The sequence below is a fragment of the Fusarium poae genome, chromosome 1 (genome assembly GCF_019609905.1).
Source record: "Fusarium poae strain DAOMC 252244 chromosome 1, whole genome shotgun sequence".
Classification (NCBI taxonomy): domain Eukaryota; kingdom Fungi; phylum Ascomycota; class Sordariomycetes; order Hypocreales; family Nectriaceae; genus Fusarium; species Fusarium poae.
The window spans coordinates 11,590,069-11,608,290 of record NC_058399.1 but is presented as its reverse complement, the minus strand read 5'-3'; the positions used below and the strand labels follow the sequence as shown (position 1 = coordinate 11,608,290).

Sequence of the window (18,222 nt, the reverse complement as noted above, 5' to 3'; positions counted from 1 at the left end):
AACTTATTAAAAGTAAGAAAGTTATTTACTATATTTATATTAGACTTTATATTATTAATTATAAATAGAAAAATATAATCTTTTATATAATTTAATTAATTAATTACTTTATTATCTTAAGAATATTTTAATTAAAGTAATATAATTTATAGATAGGCTTTATAGCCTATATATTTATATTTAATAGCCTATATTATTAGAAATTTTATAATACTTTAATTAAGCCTATAAAGATTAAGGCTTTATAGACTATTTTAAAGAAGTTTATATATTAAATAAAAAGGAATATTTTATTAACTTTAAAGAGAAAAGATATTCTTTTAATTTTTCTATAAATTGCTTAAATATATAATTAAAAGGATTATTATTATTTCTTTATTATTACCTTAAAGTAATTAGATTATTTATTTAAATCTAAGTTAAAGGTATTTATATTATTAAAAGAACTTTAAGAGTTTTAAAATATTTTTTTACTTAAAGAGATAAAGAAATTACTATTATATTAATCTAGAGATTATTATATTAAATTAACTCTAGGAAGAAAATTACTATTTAAACCTTTATATAGAATATCCTAGAATAAATTAATAGCCTTATAAGAGTAACTAGATAAGAATCTATATAAAGGATTTATTTACTTAAGCTTATTACTTATAGTTTCCTTAGTATTATTTATTAAGAAATTTAATAATAATTTATACTTTTATATAAATTACTAAGCCTTAAATAATATTATAATTAAAGACTACTATTTACTTTTTTTAATTAAAGAATCTTTAAATAACCTATTTAATATAAAATACTTTTTTTATATTAATATTATATTAGCCTTTAATAATCTATATATTAAAGAAGGCTAAAAATATTTAATAATATTCTATATTTAATTTAAATTATATAAGTTATTAATTATACCTTTTAACTTAATAAAAGCCTTTATAACCTTCTAGTAATATATTAATAATATATTAAAAGAATACTTAAATATATTTTATATTATATATTTAAATAATATCTTAATTTATAGCTAGACTTAAAAAGAATATATTAAATAATTAAAAATAATACTTAAAAAACTAAGAGTTATTAAATTATTTATAAATCTAATTAAATATAAATTTATAATTATAGAAATTAAATTCTTAAGCTTTATTATAAAATAAAATAGTATTTAAATAGACTTTATAAAGATTAAAACTATTAAAAATTAATAAACCTTAACTTACTTAATAAATATATAAGCTTTTATAAGATTTATAAACTTCTATAGGAAGTTTATTTATAACTTCTTTAAGTTTATAGCCTTATTAAACTATTTAATAAAAAAAGATATACTATTTATTTAAAATAAAACCTATAAAAAGGCTTTTTAAGATTTAAAGAAAGCCTTTATATTAATATTAATCTTATACCCCATTAATTAAATAAAGGATATAATCTTAAAGATAAATATCTTTAACTATATATTTATTAATATACTATTATAATATAATAATAATAAAAAGCTATATTTAATAGCCTTTTCTTTAAGAAATATATATCTATAGAATATAACTATAAGATTTATAATAAAGAATTTATAGCTATTATTTATTACTTTAAAGAATAAAGACTTAAATTAAAGAAAATATCTTTATTAATAAAAATAATTATAAATTATAAAAAACCTAGAGTACTTTATAATAATAAAGTTATTTAATTAATAATAAGCCTATTAATTTAAATTCTTATTTTAATTTAATTTCTAGATTATATATTAACCTAGGAAATAAGAAATTAAACTTAATACCTTAATTAAAAAGTTAAAAGACCTCTTTAAAAAGAGAAATAAGTACTTAATATATTAAAGTTAAATAGTATTAAAAAAAAAGAATTAATAATTTTTATTACTATAAGTTTAAAGAGTTTATATTTACTATCTATTATAATAGAATTAACTTATATTAATATTTAAAAAGCTATTACTTTTAATAAAATTATTAAAAAAAATTAATTATTTATTAAATAAAAAATATTAAACTAATAAAGATCTATAATTAATATTATAAGCCCTTAAGACTAATATATTATAATACTTAAAAATTATACTTATAGAGTATAAAATTATCTAGGAATAACTATTATACTAAGACTATATTTATATCTTAAGCTATAATACCCTTAAGACTGCCTTATTAAAAGCTTACTATAAATACCTTATAGTAAAATACCTAGGTTATATTTATATTTATAATTTACTTTTTTAAGATTACTATTAGCCTAGAATATTAATTTATATTAAATAATAAATTAAGAATTACTATATATATTAAAAAATTAATCTAGCTTAAGAAATAAAGTAAAATATATTAAAACCCTTATTTATTTTTAAATAAGCCTAATAATATATATTAATAGATTTTATTATATATTTACTATTTAATAAAAGAAATAATATTATCTTAATTATAGCTTACTATTTAATTAAAATAAAATATATTATTATATATAAAGGAATTTATAATATTAAAGATATAGCTTATTATTATTTAAAGGAAATATAAAAGCTATATAGGCTTTTATAGATTATAATATTAAACTAAGGACTTTAATTTATAATAAAGTTTTAATAAAAGCTTATTAAATAATTATTAATTAGCTTATTATTATTTACTACTTATTACCTTAAGATTAATAAATAAATTAAATACTTAAATACTATATTAAAATAGTATTTATAAGCCTATATATTATATCTATAAGATAATTAAAATTAATAGCTCTTTTTAATTAAGTTTATAGTAAACTTTTTAAAATTTAAAACTATTAATATATCTTTATTCTTTATAAATTATAAATTTTATTTATAAATAGGCTTTAAATTTATAATTATAATTAAAAAAACCCTAATTACTAGAGATATAAAATAATTTATAAAGATAATAAATAATATCTTAAAGTACTTAAGATTAAAAAGTATTACTATATAAGCCTATTATAAAGCTTAAGTAAATTAATATAAATAATTTACTTAATAATATTAAATAAAGGACTTAATATAGCTAAATATTAAACATATTAAGACTTTTAAGCTATAAAAGAAATTAAATTAAAAAAATATTAGCCTATTAAAGATTAATAAGGTTATTTCTTTATATACCTATTAATTAAAACTATTTATTAATATAAAGATATACTCTATATTTTATATAAGCCTATTAAAGCTAGTTATTATTAATTTATTGCCTAATTAGAATATAGACTTATTATTATTAATAGAAATTAAAAAAGTAAAAAAATAAAAAATTAAAAATATTATAAATTCTTAATAGAATAAATAAGGCTAAGAAGACTACTTTAAGCTAAAGTATATTATAAAATAGGCTAGATATATAGACTTAATAGAAGTCCTTATTGCCTATATAGAGAATTCTATAGAAATTATAATAAATTTCTATAGGAAATACCTTAATAAGCCTAAATTATAATAGCCTATTTTAATAAAGCTTAATACTAAAGAAGGAAGTATTATTATAGCTTAAAGTTAAATTAATTTATTTTAAAGCTATAAATAGATTAAATTATATAGTAATAGTATTATTACTATAACCTTAATTAGACTATTAATTAGATTTTAAATATAACTCTTTAAGCTATATCTTATTAATAGAGCTTAATTTACCTATAATGCCTATCTATAGTAATAAAACCTATTATACTTAAAGTATTCCCTATTTACTTATATTATTAAACTTAACTTATAATAGTTTTTATAGTAAAGTTTAAGATAATTAAACTTTATTAATTAATAAAATATATATAAAAATATATTATTATTAAGGATATAAATCTTTTATAATATTTATATAGTTTTTAATAGTTTAGTTAATAATAATATATTATTAAATACTATAAAGCCTATTCTTTATTTAAAGATCTTATTTATTATAATTATTATAGTATAGCTATTTCTAAAGTAATCTTATTAATTTTTAATTCTTAAATATTTATTCTTTTTATTTTAATTAATATAAAACTTTCTTTTTAAATATAAATATATTTTTTAATATTCTTTAGTATTATATCCTATTTAATTATATATTAAGTAGGTTAATTTATCTTTATTATTATCCTTAGGTCTATCTCTTAATTTTATTAAGTTATTTCTTATAATTAATATAATTTATTAATTATCTTATTACTTTATTACTTATTTCTCTTATTTTACCTTTAAAACTATATTATTAAATAATATAAGTTATTTTATAATAACCTTATTTATATCTCTTTTTAAAAGTATATTATAATTTTAATAAAATAAAGTTAAAAAGATTAAGTAGGCTAGGCTTAACTTAATAAGGAATTTATTAATAAACTAAGGGTATTTAATAGTATAGCTTTTATTTAACTTTAGTAATATAGTTTTAACTTTTTAAAGTTTATTTATAAAGTATATAATACTATTATAATTCTTAAGATAGAGTTTTTAATACTTTTAATTAAATTATTAAAAGTAAGTATTTTCTTTTAAATAGAAATAATTCTAAGTAAATTTAATAATCTTTTTAATTATTTTATTATTTATAATACTTTTCTTTATTATATTTCTATAGTTATAACTTAGTCTATTTTTAATAATTATAATTATTTTTTTCTATTTATTCTTTTATACTTTATTTTATATATTTAAGGTTTTTTAATTTAAATCTATAATAATTATAGCTAAAGATAATTAAATCTTATTATAAGTTAAAAGATCTTTATACTTTATTATAATAAGATAGTTTTTAATCTTTTTTATTTACTTAATAGCTTAATTTAAAGACTTTAACTTATTAATTTAAATAAAATAATTAAAACTATATTCTTTAAAAAATATATTATTAATAATTTATAGTAATAATTATTATATTATTATTTTCTTTATTTAAACTTAATAAAGTATATTATATTAATATAATTAAATCTATTAATATTATATCTTTAGATTTTATATCTAGAGAAAAAGACTTTATTATAAGTTTAAATAAATCTATTAAGCTTATAATAAAAAAAGTATTTTTAAATATTAATAAATTTAAAAAAATAAATAATAATATAAATAATAGCTATATATAAGTCTTATTTATTTCTAGATTAAAAAGTATAATTCTTTTTATTTTAATAATTAAAAATAGAAAATTATCTTTATATAAATATTAAAAAAAAAAGGTTTTTTAATATCTTATATAAATATAAATTATATTTATATCTCTTTATCTTTAAGTTTATTAATTAATTAATATTTTAAATTATTTAATAATAAATTTATTTTAGCCTTAAAGGATTTTTTAATTTATTAAATAAAAATACTTTTTAAATAAATTTATAGTTATTTTATTATAATTAATTTAATAATTAACTATAAATATTAATAAAAACTATCTATATAATAAAAATTAAATTATAAAACTTAAATTATAAAGTAATAATAATAATAATAAATAAAGATAATTATATAATCTACTGTCTAGGCTTATAATCTATTAAAGTAAAATAATAAGATTAATTAATATAAAAATAAAGATCTAACTATAGATAGGATATATCCTCCTAGGCTATATATATATAATTAATAGATCAGACTATCTATATACTATCCATCATATTCAATCTTTAACCTCAACATCAAGGCCTGCACTGACAGAGACGCTGTTGAAAATACTGTAGGACGGGGATACTGACATGTGTGCCAAGATCTTGTACCACCCTCTGCATTTCAACCTTTTTTTTATTCGGGTATCTTGAATCCAGAACGGCGTAAATGCTGAAAAACACCCGTCGGATCATACTTTTTAGATGCGTCCCGAATACTTCGAATGTTTTCGGATCCATAATGCGATAATGGGTCTTGATCACCGGTTGCGTAGTTGAGATAGACCCAGTCCTTATTGACGCCCATCTCCGTAGCATAAGAGTCAACGGCTGCCTTGAACTCTTGTGTGAAAGGATCGATGATGTCTTGGACCTCTTTGGTATCAGCGGTGACAGCAATGAGCCACATAATTGCAGGGCCTTCAGCGACAACACGTTCCAGTCCAAGGACGTCACCGCCGCTTTCTTGACCTTGCTTCACCATTGACGGTGTCACTGGCTGGAACTGTACAAGCACATTGAACTTGGAGGTGGGAACAGCAGCTCTCATCTTTTCAACATACTCCTCGAACTTTTTGTACACAAATTTCATGACCCGGATATCATTGCTGGTAGTTCCTGTCATCCAGTTTGCGCTGTCGCTGATTAGTCGTGTACATACAGCGTTTTGAAGAATTCCACTTACTAGAGACCAAGGGGAGTTGGTCCGGTGAACTGTGGCACAACATCGGCGATCTTTCCTTTGGCTGTCGTATTCGAGATACTAGGAACGTTGAGCAAATCTGAGAAGGAAGCAGGTGACTTAACAGCATCGGAATTTGAAACAACTGAAACTAGATTGTACTGGTTTCCGTCCCACTGCATTGAAACGATGAGCTGAGAAGCAGGGTCGTTTTCATTGTTCTCCACGAAATCAATGTATTTCTCAAAAACGACGTCTCGCTGAGATGGTTCAAAGTAGATGAAGCCTGCCCATATCTGGTTCGACTCGACAACACCTAGATTAAGAAAGATCTTGTTAGAATCTGGACGAATTTCGAATGAGATATGCATACGCTGATCGATCCGAGTGACAAATCCCAGATTCCCAGAACTACCTTTCAGACTTTTCCACAGGTCAGGATTCTGGGTCTCGTTTGCGTTTACAATCTGACCGTTGGCCAAGACAACCTCGAAATTGACGACTTGATTGCAACCGAAGCCTCGGACGTTGGAGTGGAAAGAGTACTGTCGATATCAGTACCCAGTCTTTTATGAGAATAAGACAATACTGACCCCTCCGCCAGTGATGAAACCACCGACACCAACAGGTGAAGCGCGACCGCCAACAGCTGCGACACCGTAACGATCAAGAGCTTCGTACACTTGGCCCCAATTAGAGCCTGGTTGTATGCTGGCGATTTTAGTCCGAGTGTCGTATGATGTTTGATTCATGTAGCCTATGTATTTGTGAGAAAGCAGGTAATAGAACTCGAATGCGGATATCGTACCAAAGTCAACAGTTATACCATCTTCGACAGCATTTGAGTTGCGATACGCAGAGTGTTTCCCGCTACCCATACCAAATGTACATTCGTTATCGGTAATAACACTCATAATTTCAGAGACGTCTTCGGCACTATCAGGCATCACCATGCAGGACGAACGGAGAGCAGCGTTGGCCGAATAGTAGGCGTCTAATCGTTCTTCATAGTCTATAGTGTCAGGCATGTATACCTTTCCGTTAAGCTGTGGGATCTTTTGAAGTTTAGTGCACTAAAGAAAGGATTAGAAAGTAAATGGTTCAGTACATATTATTGGGACGTACACAAGATGATGGTATCTCAGGACTCGCGGCTGCGCAAAGCGCCCACAGTCCAATGCCAGCAAAACGCATGATAGAATAATGATACTCCAGAGGGCGATGGAACTTATTGTCAATTTCAAGCTTAGATGTCAGGAATACTATTGAAAGAGGCAAGGAACAATCCATGCTGCAATAGAAGACTTATATCAACAAAGTAGAGTGGAGATTGAGCCACGTCAATGTGATAAGTGTGCATGATCTGATCTACCCTGCCATGGATCGCCGGACTGTGCGCTCAAAGTATCGCCCGAAGCAGGTAGGTAGTAGTCATGGATGTGCCACGGGAACAGGGATGGAACTTCAACAGATACCACATAGTAGTCATTGCTTTGACACTGACTAGCTAAACCTCCACTCTAGCCTTAGCTTCCTGCCGATCCTCCTCATACTGTCTTCTAGACTAGATTCCACCATTTATGTCTAGCGTGAATCTATCCCATTTACCGTCAACCTTGGTCTTTTTGTATGGCGACAGATATGATTGATCATATTGCAATGACACTTTAGACAGAAACAACCCATTTCCCATATAGCCCAGGCGTTAGACTGGGATTTCATTATGAATGGTATCCGTAAACTCCTCTGCCACAACTTTCAACTAATAGGAAATACGGTGTCAGTACAGTCAAGGTAAACAAATGTATGACGGATGGTTTCAGAGAAAAGAAGTAACTTACTTCTTTGAGCTTGTTGACGCAAACTCCGATATTATGATGAAAGCTAGCTTTCCTGTTTGCCAAAACATCTCGCGTAGCGCCACTTTTCATGCTGCTGAGATAAGAGGCAATGCCGTCATAGCAGTCAGCCTGATTACTGAAAAGTTTACTAAGTTCCGTCATGGCGGTAATAGCATCGTCCATCTTATGGTCAATGTCGGTGCACTGAACGACCAACAGGTTCACAAATTTGATGAGTTCCCTTTCTTCTTTTTGCTCTTTCTCGAGTTTTTCCATTTCTTTTACCAAATTGTCATAAGTGACTCGCAAAACGACGGCGTTTCGTGCATATTTTGTCATGACAATGAATCCGACAAGACCGAAGAAGCTCGTGCCGATTGCCCAATCTTTATTTGTCTTCTGCAACGAATCAATCGGGGTTTCTATTAGCTCTCCACATCTACAGCAGGAGCAGGATAAGGAAGTGAGTTTACGTACCCAATCACCGTGTACGTCATCAGCGTGTTTCACGGTTTTCTCGAAAGCTCTAAGACTTCTGGCAAGGTCCTCATTGAGATATTTCAGGTAAGGCGTTTTGAAATTCGATTTGTTCACAACTGGTCCGTCGTAGTACTGCCTGACCAGGAACTTGACATTTGGTTGGTTCTTGAGGGTGTCTGCTTTAAACTATAGGGAAGGAAGAGACAAAATGTCAGTCTTGTACAGAAAAGAAAATATTAAACCTCAAGTGCAGGAAGGGGCTCAATACTTACTGCAGTGAGAGTCTCCGAGATCTTGTCCGTTTCCTTCTGCTTTTTTGTCGCTTCATCACTGAGCATAGTCAAAGTCATCAGGGCTGCCTCTTTGGCAACTTTATAGACCTCGTCAAACTTGTCCGCCGAAGTGTACTTCTCGTCCAGGAGAATGTCAAGGTTGTGTCGTAGGTTGATTCCGTCTGCTGTGTCCAACATATCCATAGCGTATTTACTGTATCGTATAGCAATGTGACCAGCAGTAACTGTACATAAAGGCTTGATCAGTTTACAGGGGCTTGGGGAGGACGGAGGCAAGATAGGAATGACGCACCGAGTTCATTGAGATGGTCGTAGCTGTAGTCCCGACAGCTGGAACCAACAGCTACCATGGTGTCTCTGGTTTTCTTTCCAAGAAATATACAGTTAGCAAGAAGCAAAATATATTCGAAAAGCAATCCACAGGTGTGGGACGTACATTGTAAATATCGCTATCCAACTCGTTCAGTTTCTTGAAAGCGGACATGGAGACTTTGGCATCAAAGTCAGCGGGGGTTGTAGGGAAGTCTTTTCCGCTCATGACATAGGCCCGGAGATCTGTTCATCATAAATATTAGACTGTTGATATTCACTATCGAGATATTTCATTCGGTGTCACTTACCAAAGTAGCCCTTGGAGTGCAGGATGAACCGATTATCGTTATCCGATTCGGCACATGGGATAACTACCTTGTCTAAAGATTGGCCAAGACCTTCGAAAGCCTTCTTGGCCTCAATCTCTTCTTTACTAGTAGGGTTCCAAGTGGTAGACATGTTGTTAGGAATGAGGATAAGAATCTGATGGGGATGTGAAAGTCTTTTTGTGGGTTTCGGATGTGGTTATTGCAAGATGTTCTGTTCAGAAGTTTGGTGGAGTTAAATAATCGCGAAAGGACAACAGTGGTGGTTATATAATTGATGGCTGTGTTAGGACTTGGCCGCTTACATAGTTCTTTAACGCCCACGGTATGAACCATCGGACATGTTTGACGCGGTGGCCAGTGAATTTCTTGAAGCAGCGATAGTACACACGATATTATTACGAGATAATATCACAAGAAGTTAGGAACAATTTAAAAAAGCAACGTAAACCAAGTACACCGTGTTCCGACCTAAACACAAAACCGGGAACTTTGAGACATAGCGACCTATGGGATCTACCTCTCTGAAGTTTTGATTCCTTCTCAGCTCATTTGTATTGAATACCCTGGCCTTCCCGTGTCAATTCAACCAGGTTATGTCTCTTCAGCTCTTATCTATAGTATATCCTTTCCATCTATGGAAGCAGTGCCAAGTGGTTGCACTAGAGGAATCCCTACTCTCAGCTCACTTCTCCCAAGACATGTCTGTGCTCAAGGTCGCCAACATGAAGTAGCTCGTCATTTTCAGCTCCCCTTCGTCCGGTCTCTTCCCCTCTTTTCGTTAGCTTGGCGAAGCAGTATACTGATCTACACTTAATAAAGTTATAATAACGTGATATAGTGCATGTCTCAGTTACAGCTGTACCGGCAGTCGGTGGATAATCCTGATAGGGACAAACTTGAGTGGTAGGTACATATTATGCACTGCAGATCAAATCCGAAAACAGCCGTCAAGTTATCTTCTCGAAGAAGACCAATTTTCTTTAATTCGCTATTTTTGGTTTAGTCTGTCTCATAAATGCCGAGAATGACTAGACGACCCTGCACGCTACCATTGACGGTCTGTACTGCGTTTGACGATACTTTCATAATACTGAAGAGACTTAATTTACAATAACTGATTAAAAAGTGATAGAATCAATAATGGAAAATATCCATGTAACTGATCATAACTAATTGTTAAACGTCAAGTAAATGAATAACGTACTAAACAAATGTCGGGTTTCAGCCGGTATGGGGTATTTTATGTAAGACACTGAGTTTCTCATCAGGAAATCTCCGTCTTATTCGCAGCTACGGAAGGCCACAGGGGGCAGTGTCTCAAAAGTGCAGATATGACATTTTTTTAATATAATAACCCTTTCTATATAAACCTATTAAAGAGGTATTTTTTATAATTATTAAATAAAATAAAATTTATTAATATAAGTAGATTATATATTTATATAATTATACTATTAATTTTATAATAGCTTTTTTTCTTTTTTTTTTTTCTTTATATAATATATAATAAAGTAAAAATACTTTTTCTTTAAACTTTAATAATATTCTTAATATACCTTTTTATAACTTAATATTATAATATTTAATTTTATATTACTTTAAGTTTTAATTTATATTATTTTTTACTCTATTTATATTATTTATAATTAAAAAAAGCTACTTTTTAAATTAAATCTTAAAAATTAATATATATTAAATAAATATATTATATAAAGTATTTAAATTATATTAAATTTATAAATTTACTTTTTTATACTACTTATTATAATAGCTCCTTAAAGTATTATTAAATTAATATAAAGTAATAAGGCTATTTATAGAAAAATAAAGAAAATATTATAATTTTATATAAATATACTTATTTTTAAATTTAATAAAATTATATTTAATAATATAGTTAAATCTTTTATATTTATTAATTCTATTAAATTAAATAAGAAAACTACTTTATATAAAAAATTAACTTTTTATATACTTTTAAATAAAAATAAAAATAATAATAAAAGTAAAATTAATAATAATAATAATATTATAATTATATATATAATTAATTTAAAGGAATTTAATCTTTAGACTATATAGCTTTTTCTAGAAAAGCTCTTTAATATTATAATTTTTAAAATTAACTTTTATATTTCTATATAGCCTTAAGAAGCTAAGAAGTTTACTATTTAGGCTTTTTTATATACTTTATAAAATTATTTTATTAAAGGTCTTAAAGTAATTAAAAAAGATTAAATAAATACTATATTAATATAATATATTTATATAATTATATATATAAGAATCTTAACTTTTTATATTATATATTAAGAAATTAAAAGAAAAGAATAATATTAATTATATTCTTAATTTTACTAGTATATAAAATTATAATATTATATTTTATTATCTTTTTAATAAAGAGATAATAGATAATAATAATAACTTTAAAGTATATAAAAAGTATTTAAAGGGTAATAAAGTATTAATTAGCTATATTATTAAAAATAATATCTCTTTTTATATTAATTATAATTAGAATTACTTTAATACTATTTACTTTTTTATAAGTATATATAAAACTATATATTTTTTATTTAATTATATTAACTTTTTTTTAAATTTTCTCTATAAGTATAAATATATTAAAAATAATAATAAAAATAATAATAATAATAACTTAAATATCTTAAAGAGTATTAATTATAAGACTTACCTTAAGATTATTATTATTTTCTATAAAGCTATTAATAAAAAGAAAAAAAGTATATTTAAATATATATAATATATATATTTATATATTATTATATACTAATTTATAATAAGATCTTTTACTATATACCTTTAATTTAAAAGTCTAAAAGCTATTTTTAATAATTTATAAGAGAATAATTAATTTACTAATAATAAGGATTATAGTTATAAATATATAAAAATATAAAGCCCTATTATATAAGTATATAAAGTAGTATAATACTCTTAAGTTATTTAATAAAATTCTTTACTTTATTATATATTTAAAGTAAATATACTATATATATAAAATTGCCTTAGTATAGAAATTAAAATTAAAATAAAAATACTATATATATAATTTAAAAATTAAAGTAAAAATACTATATATATAATTATATAATCTCTCTTTAAATTAAAGTAATTATATATATAGTATTTTTACTTTAATATTTATAATTAAATCTTTTAAAACTTTTTATTTTTTCTTTTTATTCTTTTTTTTTTAATTATAATTCTTAAAGATTATCTTTATATATTATATCTTTTAATTACTCTATAGTTAATCTTAAACTATTTTATATTTAAATTAAATAGTAAAAATATACTAATTAATTAATAATAAAGTAAATTTTAAAGTTCTTTATAAATTTATTTAATATTAAAGTAGGCTATTTAATATTATATTAGTTTATATAATAATAAGCTTTAGACTTATCTTTAGGTAATTAATAAGTTAAAAATATAAAAAATTTAAAGTAATTATATTAATAAATTATAAAATTATTTTATAATTAAGTTCTTAATAATTATTATATATTTCTATAATTATAAATAAAAGGCTTTATTATTATAAAGACTAGCATTAAGTATATTTAATAAGATTTAAAGCTTTAAAGGTATTAAATACTAGAAATATTTTCTATAATAAAGATTAAATTATATAATTTCTTTAAAAATAAAAATAAATTATATATAAAGCTTTAAACTTTTAATTATATATACTTTTATATTTATATATATTATTATTAATTTATTTTAAGCTATAAAGCCCTTTATAAATATTATTAAGAATTTATACTTATAAATATATTTAATTAATAATATATAATAAAGTATTATTAAATTAAGTAAATATTAACTAGGCTTAACTTTATTTAATCTCTTAATATATATAATAAGTTAAAGGCTTAAGGTATTAAAATTTATATTATAATTAATATTATTTATAGTATATTATATAGTTTTATTATAATATATTAATAAATATATTATAAAGTATTATAAAGTAGTATCTTTATACCTTTTAATAATAGAAAATTATATTATATTTTATTTAATTTAATTATAATAATAAGACTCTTTTAATAGCTAGTATATATTATTACCTTTTATAAATATAAGTATATAAATAGAATAATATAATACTAGATTAAGTATAATTTAAAGATATTTAAATTTATAGTAAAAGTATATATAATAAGAAGATTAAAAGCTAGTAGCTTTAATTAAGTAAAAGAAAGGCTAAGTTTTAATATATATATATATTTACTTATTATTTAATATTATAATTAATAATCTATAAGAATACTATAATAATTATAAAAAGGTTATTAGTTATAGAAGGGTTATTAAGTTATAGAGGGGTTATTAAAGGGACTATAGTAAGGTTATATAATATATTTCCTTTATAAATTAGCTAGCTATAGCCTATAGAAATAATATTATACCTTTTCCTCCTTATACTTACAGTAAGGTCTTTTAATTATTATACTTATTATTTCTTTTAAATTAGTAATTATACTAAGGAAAGCCTTTTAATTAATTAAAATATAATATATTAAGCCTAATTAAGCTAGTTTAATTAATTTAATTAATTAAAAGGTAATATTTTTATACTACTATTAAAAGAACTTAACTAAAAGAATTATATAATAAAAGATCCCTTTAAATAGTCTTTTAATATTATAAAAAGCCTTTAGCTTATAGTTAATTAATAGATTAATTAATTAATTAATAAGGTATTTACCTAGGAAATTAAATAGGCTAATTACTTTATACTTAACTATAGCTTTAATTATTAAATAGTAAATTTATAGCTGTTATTTAATCTTCTTACTAAGACTATTACCCCTCTTTAATCTCTTTAATTAGCTTATAACTTAAAAATAACTTAGTAAAAAAATTAACTAATTTAACTAAAGGATATTTTAATTAATAAAGGTAATTAGCTCTAGGTATAAGTAGCTTAATTATAAAGAATTATATAACCCTTTATTTAAAAAAAACTTAAATTTATTATTATTTAAAGATAACTTAGTTATTTTTAATAAAGGCAGTTTCCTTCTATAGCTATATAAGAGGCACTTTCTATAGCTTCTTTTATTAAAAGAAGCTTCTTTTTATAATTAATTTAATTAATTAAAAGGTTAATAGTATAGAAGTTTTATTTTATAGGCTTTTTACTTATATAAATAATTAAAAAGCTAAAACTTTCTTTTCTTTAATAAACTATAAAAATAACTTAATAAATTAATTAATTTAACTAAAGGATATTCTAGCTAATAAAGGCAATTAGCTTTAAGTATAAGTAGCTTAATTATAAAGAATTATATAACTCTTTATTTAAAGAAAACTTAGATTTATTATTATTTAAAAATAACCTAGTTATCTTTAATAAAAGTAGCTTCTTTTTATAGCTATATAAGAAATACTTTTTATAGCTTTCTTTATTAAAAGAAGCTTCTTTTTATAGTTAATTTAATTAATTAAAAGGTTAATAATATAGAAGTTTTATTTTATAGGCTTTTTATTTATATAAATAATTAAAAAGCTAAGACTTTTTTTTCTTTAATAAGCTATAAAAATAACTTAGTAAATTAATTAATTTAGCTAAAGAATATTCTAGTTAATAAAGGCAATTAGCTCTAGATATAAGTAACTTAATTATTAAAGGTTATATAACTTATTAATTTAAGGATAATTTAGCTTCCTTTATTAAAGGCAGCTAGCTTCTTTTTATAGCTATATAAAAGGTACCTTCTATAGCTTCTTTTATTAAAAGAAGCTTCTTTTTATAATTAATCTAATTAATTAAGAAGCTATTAGTAAAGAAGTTTTATTTTATAGGCATTTTACTTATAAAGATAATTAAAAAGCTAAAACCTTTCTTTAATAACTAGCTTCCTTTATTAAAAGTAGCTTTCTTTATTAAAGGTAACTTCCTTCTATAGCTAGCTTTCTTTATTATATATAGCTTTTTTTATTAAAAGAAGCTTCTTTTTATAAGTTAATCTAATTAATTAGAAGATTAATAGTAAAGAAGTTTTATTTTATAAGTTATTTATTTATATAAATAACTAAGGAGCTAAGACCTTATTTTCCTTTATTAAAGGCAGTTTCCTTTATTAAAGGTAACTACTTTCTATAATTACTTTCTTTCTTTTTTAAGGTTATATAACCTTTAAAAGACTAGTTAATTAATTAGAGGCTTAGCTAGGTAATCTCTTTACTAAAAAAGTAAAATTAATAGCTAATTAATTAATTAAATAAATAATTAATTTAGACTATAGCCTTAATTTAATTAATTAGAAATTTTTTTTACTTTATTAAGGGGGTCTTTTAAGTAGTTTTAGCACTATATTAATAGGTTATACTCTGTATTATAATAGGCTATATACTATTAAGGTACTAATTATAATAACCTTAGGGATATAGGCTATAATTAGCAGGGAGCTATATAATAGTTATAGAAGGGTTATTAATTATAAAAGGGTTACTAGGTTATAGAGGGGTTATTATAGGGACTATAGTAAGGTTATATAATATATTTCCCCTATAAATTAGCTAGCTATAGCCTATAGAGATAATATTATACTTTTTCCTCCTTATACTTATAGTGGGGTCTTTTAATTATTATACTTATTATTTCCTTTAAAATACTTTAATATTATTATTATTAAAGGCTAGTTTTTATATAATTATCTATTAAACTATATTACTATATTATATTTATATATATTAATTATATAAAAAGAGCTTATTAAGTTTATATATATATAGAATATATACTATATATATAAATAGGCTAATAAATCTTATATAAACTTAAAGTAATTTTAAAATCTTTACTTTTAATTAAAAGTAAAAGACTTTAAAAGCTATATAAAAGCTATTTTAATAGATTAACTATAAACCTTTTTAAATATTTTTAAATATAATTCTATTAATTTAAATATATATTTACTTAAGGATATAATTATAATTTATAATATTATCTTTAAAGATTAAAATAATTTACTAATTAATAGCTTTATATAATTAAAGTATTTAATATATTTATTTTTATAGACTTAATTAGAAATATATATTACTTTAAAGAAAAAGCCTTTTATTAAGCTTTTAAATATATCTATAAGTAATATAAATTATATATAAAATTATTTAATAATATATAATATTAATATTAATATACTTAAAAGTATTTTATTAAAAAATATAAAGAAATTTAATTATTAATTTTAATATATTTAATAATAATTAAAATAATTTAAAGTAATTTAAAGTAATTATAAAACTATTTAATTATTATAAAGATTCTTTCTTTACTTTACTTATATAAAGAGTATTTTCTATTTAATCTCTTTCTTTTTAATTAGCTAATTCTCTTTAATTAACTATTTATTTAGCCTTTTTTCTTTAATTAATTACTTATTTAGCCTTTCCTTTTTAATTAACTATTTAATTATATTAATATCTTCTTAATAGATTATTAATATTATTAAAATATTATTTTTATTATTATTATTTTCTTAAGTAAATAATATAGTATTAATAGTATTATTATTTTCTATTTTAATTTCCTTTTTAATACTATATTCCCTTTTAATAGAAAATATAAATTTATTTTTAATCTTAAAAACTATTTTATATTTACTTAAAGTATAAGGCTTTAAATTAATAATAGGCTCTATTTACCTTTTTATATATTTATATATAGGCTTAATTAAATTAATTAGGAAATTTAATATAAATAATATATTAAAGTTAAAGAATATAAAATTAATAAGATTATTAAGCCTTTTAAGAATTATAATATTTATTATTTTAAAGAATAAGCTTAATAATATTACTTTATATATATTATTATTAAACTTAAATAGGTTAATTATAAGCCTTAAATTAGAAAATAATAATATAACTTTTTAATTTATTAAAAGAAACTCTTTTTATAAATCTTTATAATAAATTTAATTATTATTTTATATAATAGAAATATAAAAGCTAATATAGTTTTAAATTTAACTATATATTTTATAATATAATAAGCCTTTTTATATAAATTAAGATTTTATATAATTTATTTATTACTTTTAAATATTTATTATAAATTTAAAATATAATAATAAAATTAATTATAATTAAAATTATATAGCTAATTATTATAATACTTTATTATTAACTTTTAATAATAATAGCTTAAGCTTATATATAATTAATAAGTATTAATTTTATTTTAATTAAAAGAATTATTATTATATTATTTTATATTTATATATTTAAAGTTATAAATAGTAAATTAAATATTAAATTAATTATAAAAAATAAATAAATAATAAAAAGAGCTATTAATAATATAATAAATAAAAATTAATTAATAAATATTATAATTAAATATTTATATAATAATTATTATTTTTTAAATAAAAGGCTATTATTAAAAAAAAAGATTAATATAATTTAATATATTATAAAAGTAAAAAGGTTTTATATAAAATTATATAAATTTATATAAGTTTATATTATTATTAAAGGCTTATAATTTAATTATAAACTTTAATAAAGAAATATATTTTAATATAATACTATCTATTTATATTATTATATAGATAAAAGACTAATAATATATTAGTATTAATAGAGTAAGAAAAAATATTATATCTGCACTTTTAAGACAC

General features: G+C 22.0%; 2 protein-coding genes across 2 annotated transcripts; both read right to left on the bottom strand.

Moving 5' to 3' along the window:
- Window positions 1-5,749: 5,749 nt before the first annotated feature.
- Window positions 5,750-7,489, bottom strand: FPOAC1_003771 (uncharacterized protein; the record flags this gene model as incomplete). Its single annotated transcript, XM_044848326.1, has 6 exons — window positions 5,750-6,248; window positions 6,299-6,611; window positions 6,669-6,840; window positions 6,889-7,052; window positions 7,104-7,368; window positions 7,421-7,489. The coding sequence occupies 6 exons, from the start codon at window positions 7,487-7,489 to the stop codon at window positions 5,750-5,752; spliced, it is 1,482 nt and encodes a 493-aa protein (XP_044714242.1).
- Window positions 7,490-8,000: 511 nt separating this feature from the next.
- On the bottom strand, window positions 8,001-9,680 carry FPOAC1_003770 (uncharacterized protein; the record flags this gene model as incomplete). Its single annotated transcript, XM_044848325.1, has 7 exons — window positions 8,001-8,057; window positions 8,137-8,535; window positions 8,614-8,802; window positions 8,889-9,133; window positions 9,202-9,274; window positions 9,346-9,464; window positions 9,530-9,680. 7 exons carry the CDS (start codon window positions 9,678-9,680, stop codon window positions 8,001-8,003), a joined length of 1,233 nt encoding a protein of 410 aa, XP_044714241.1.
- Window positions 9,681-18,222: the final 8,542 nt, after the last annotated feature.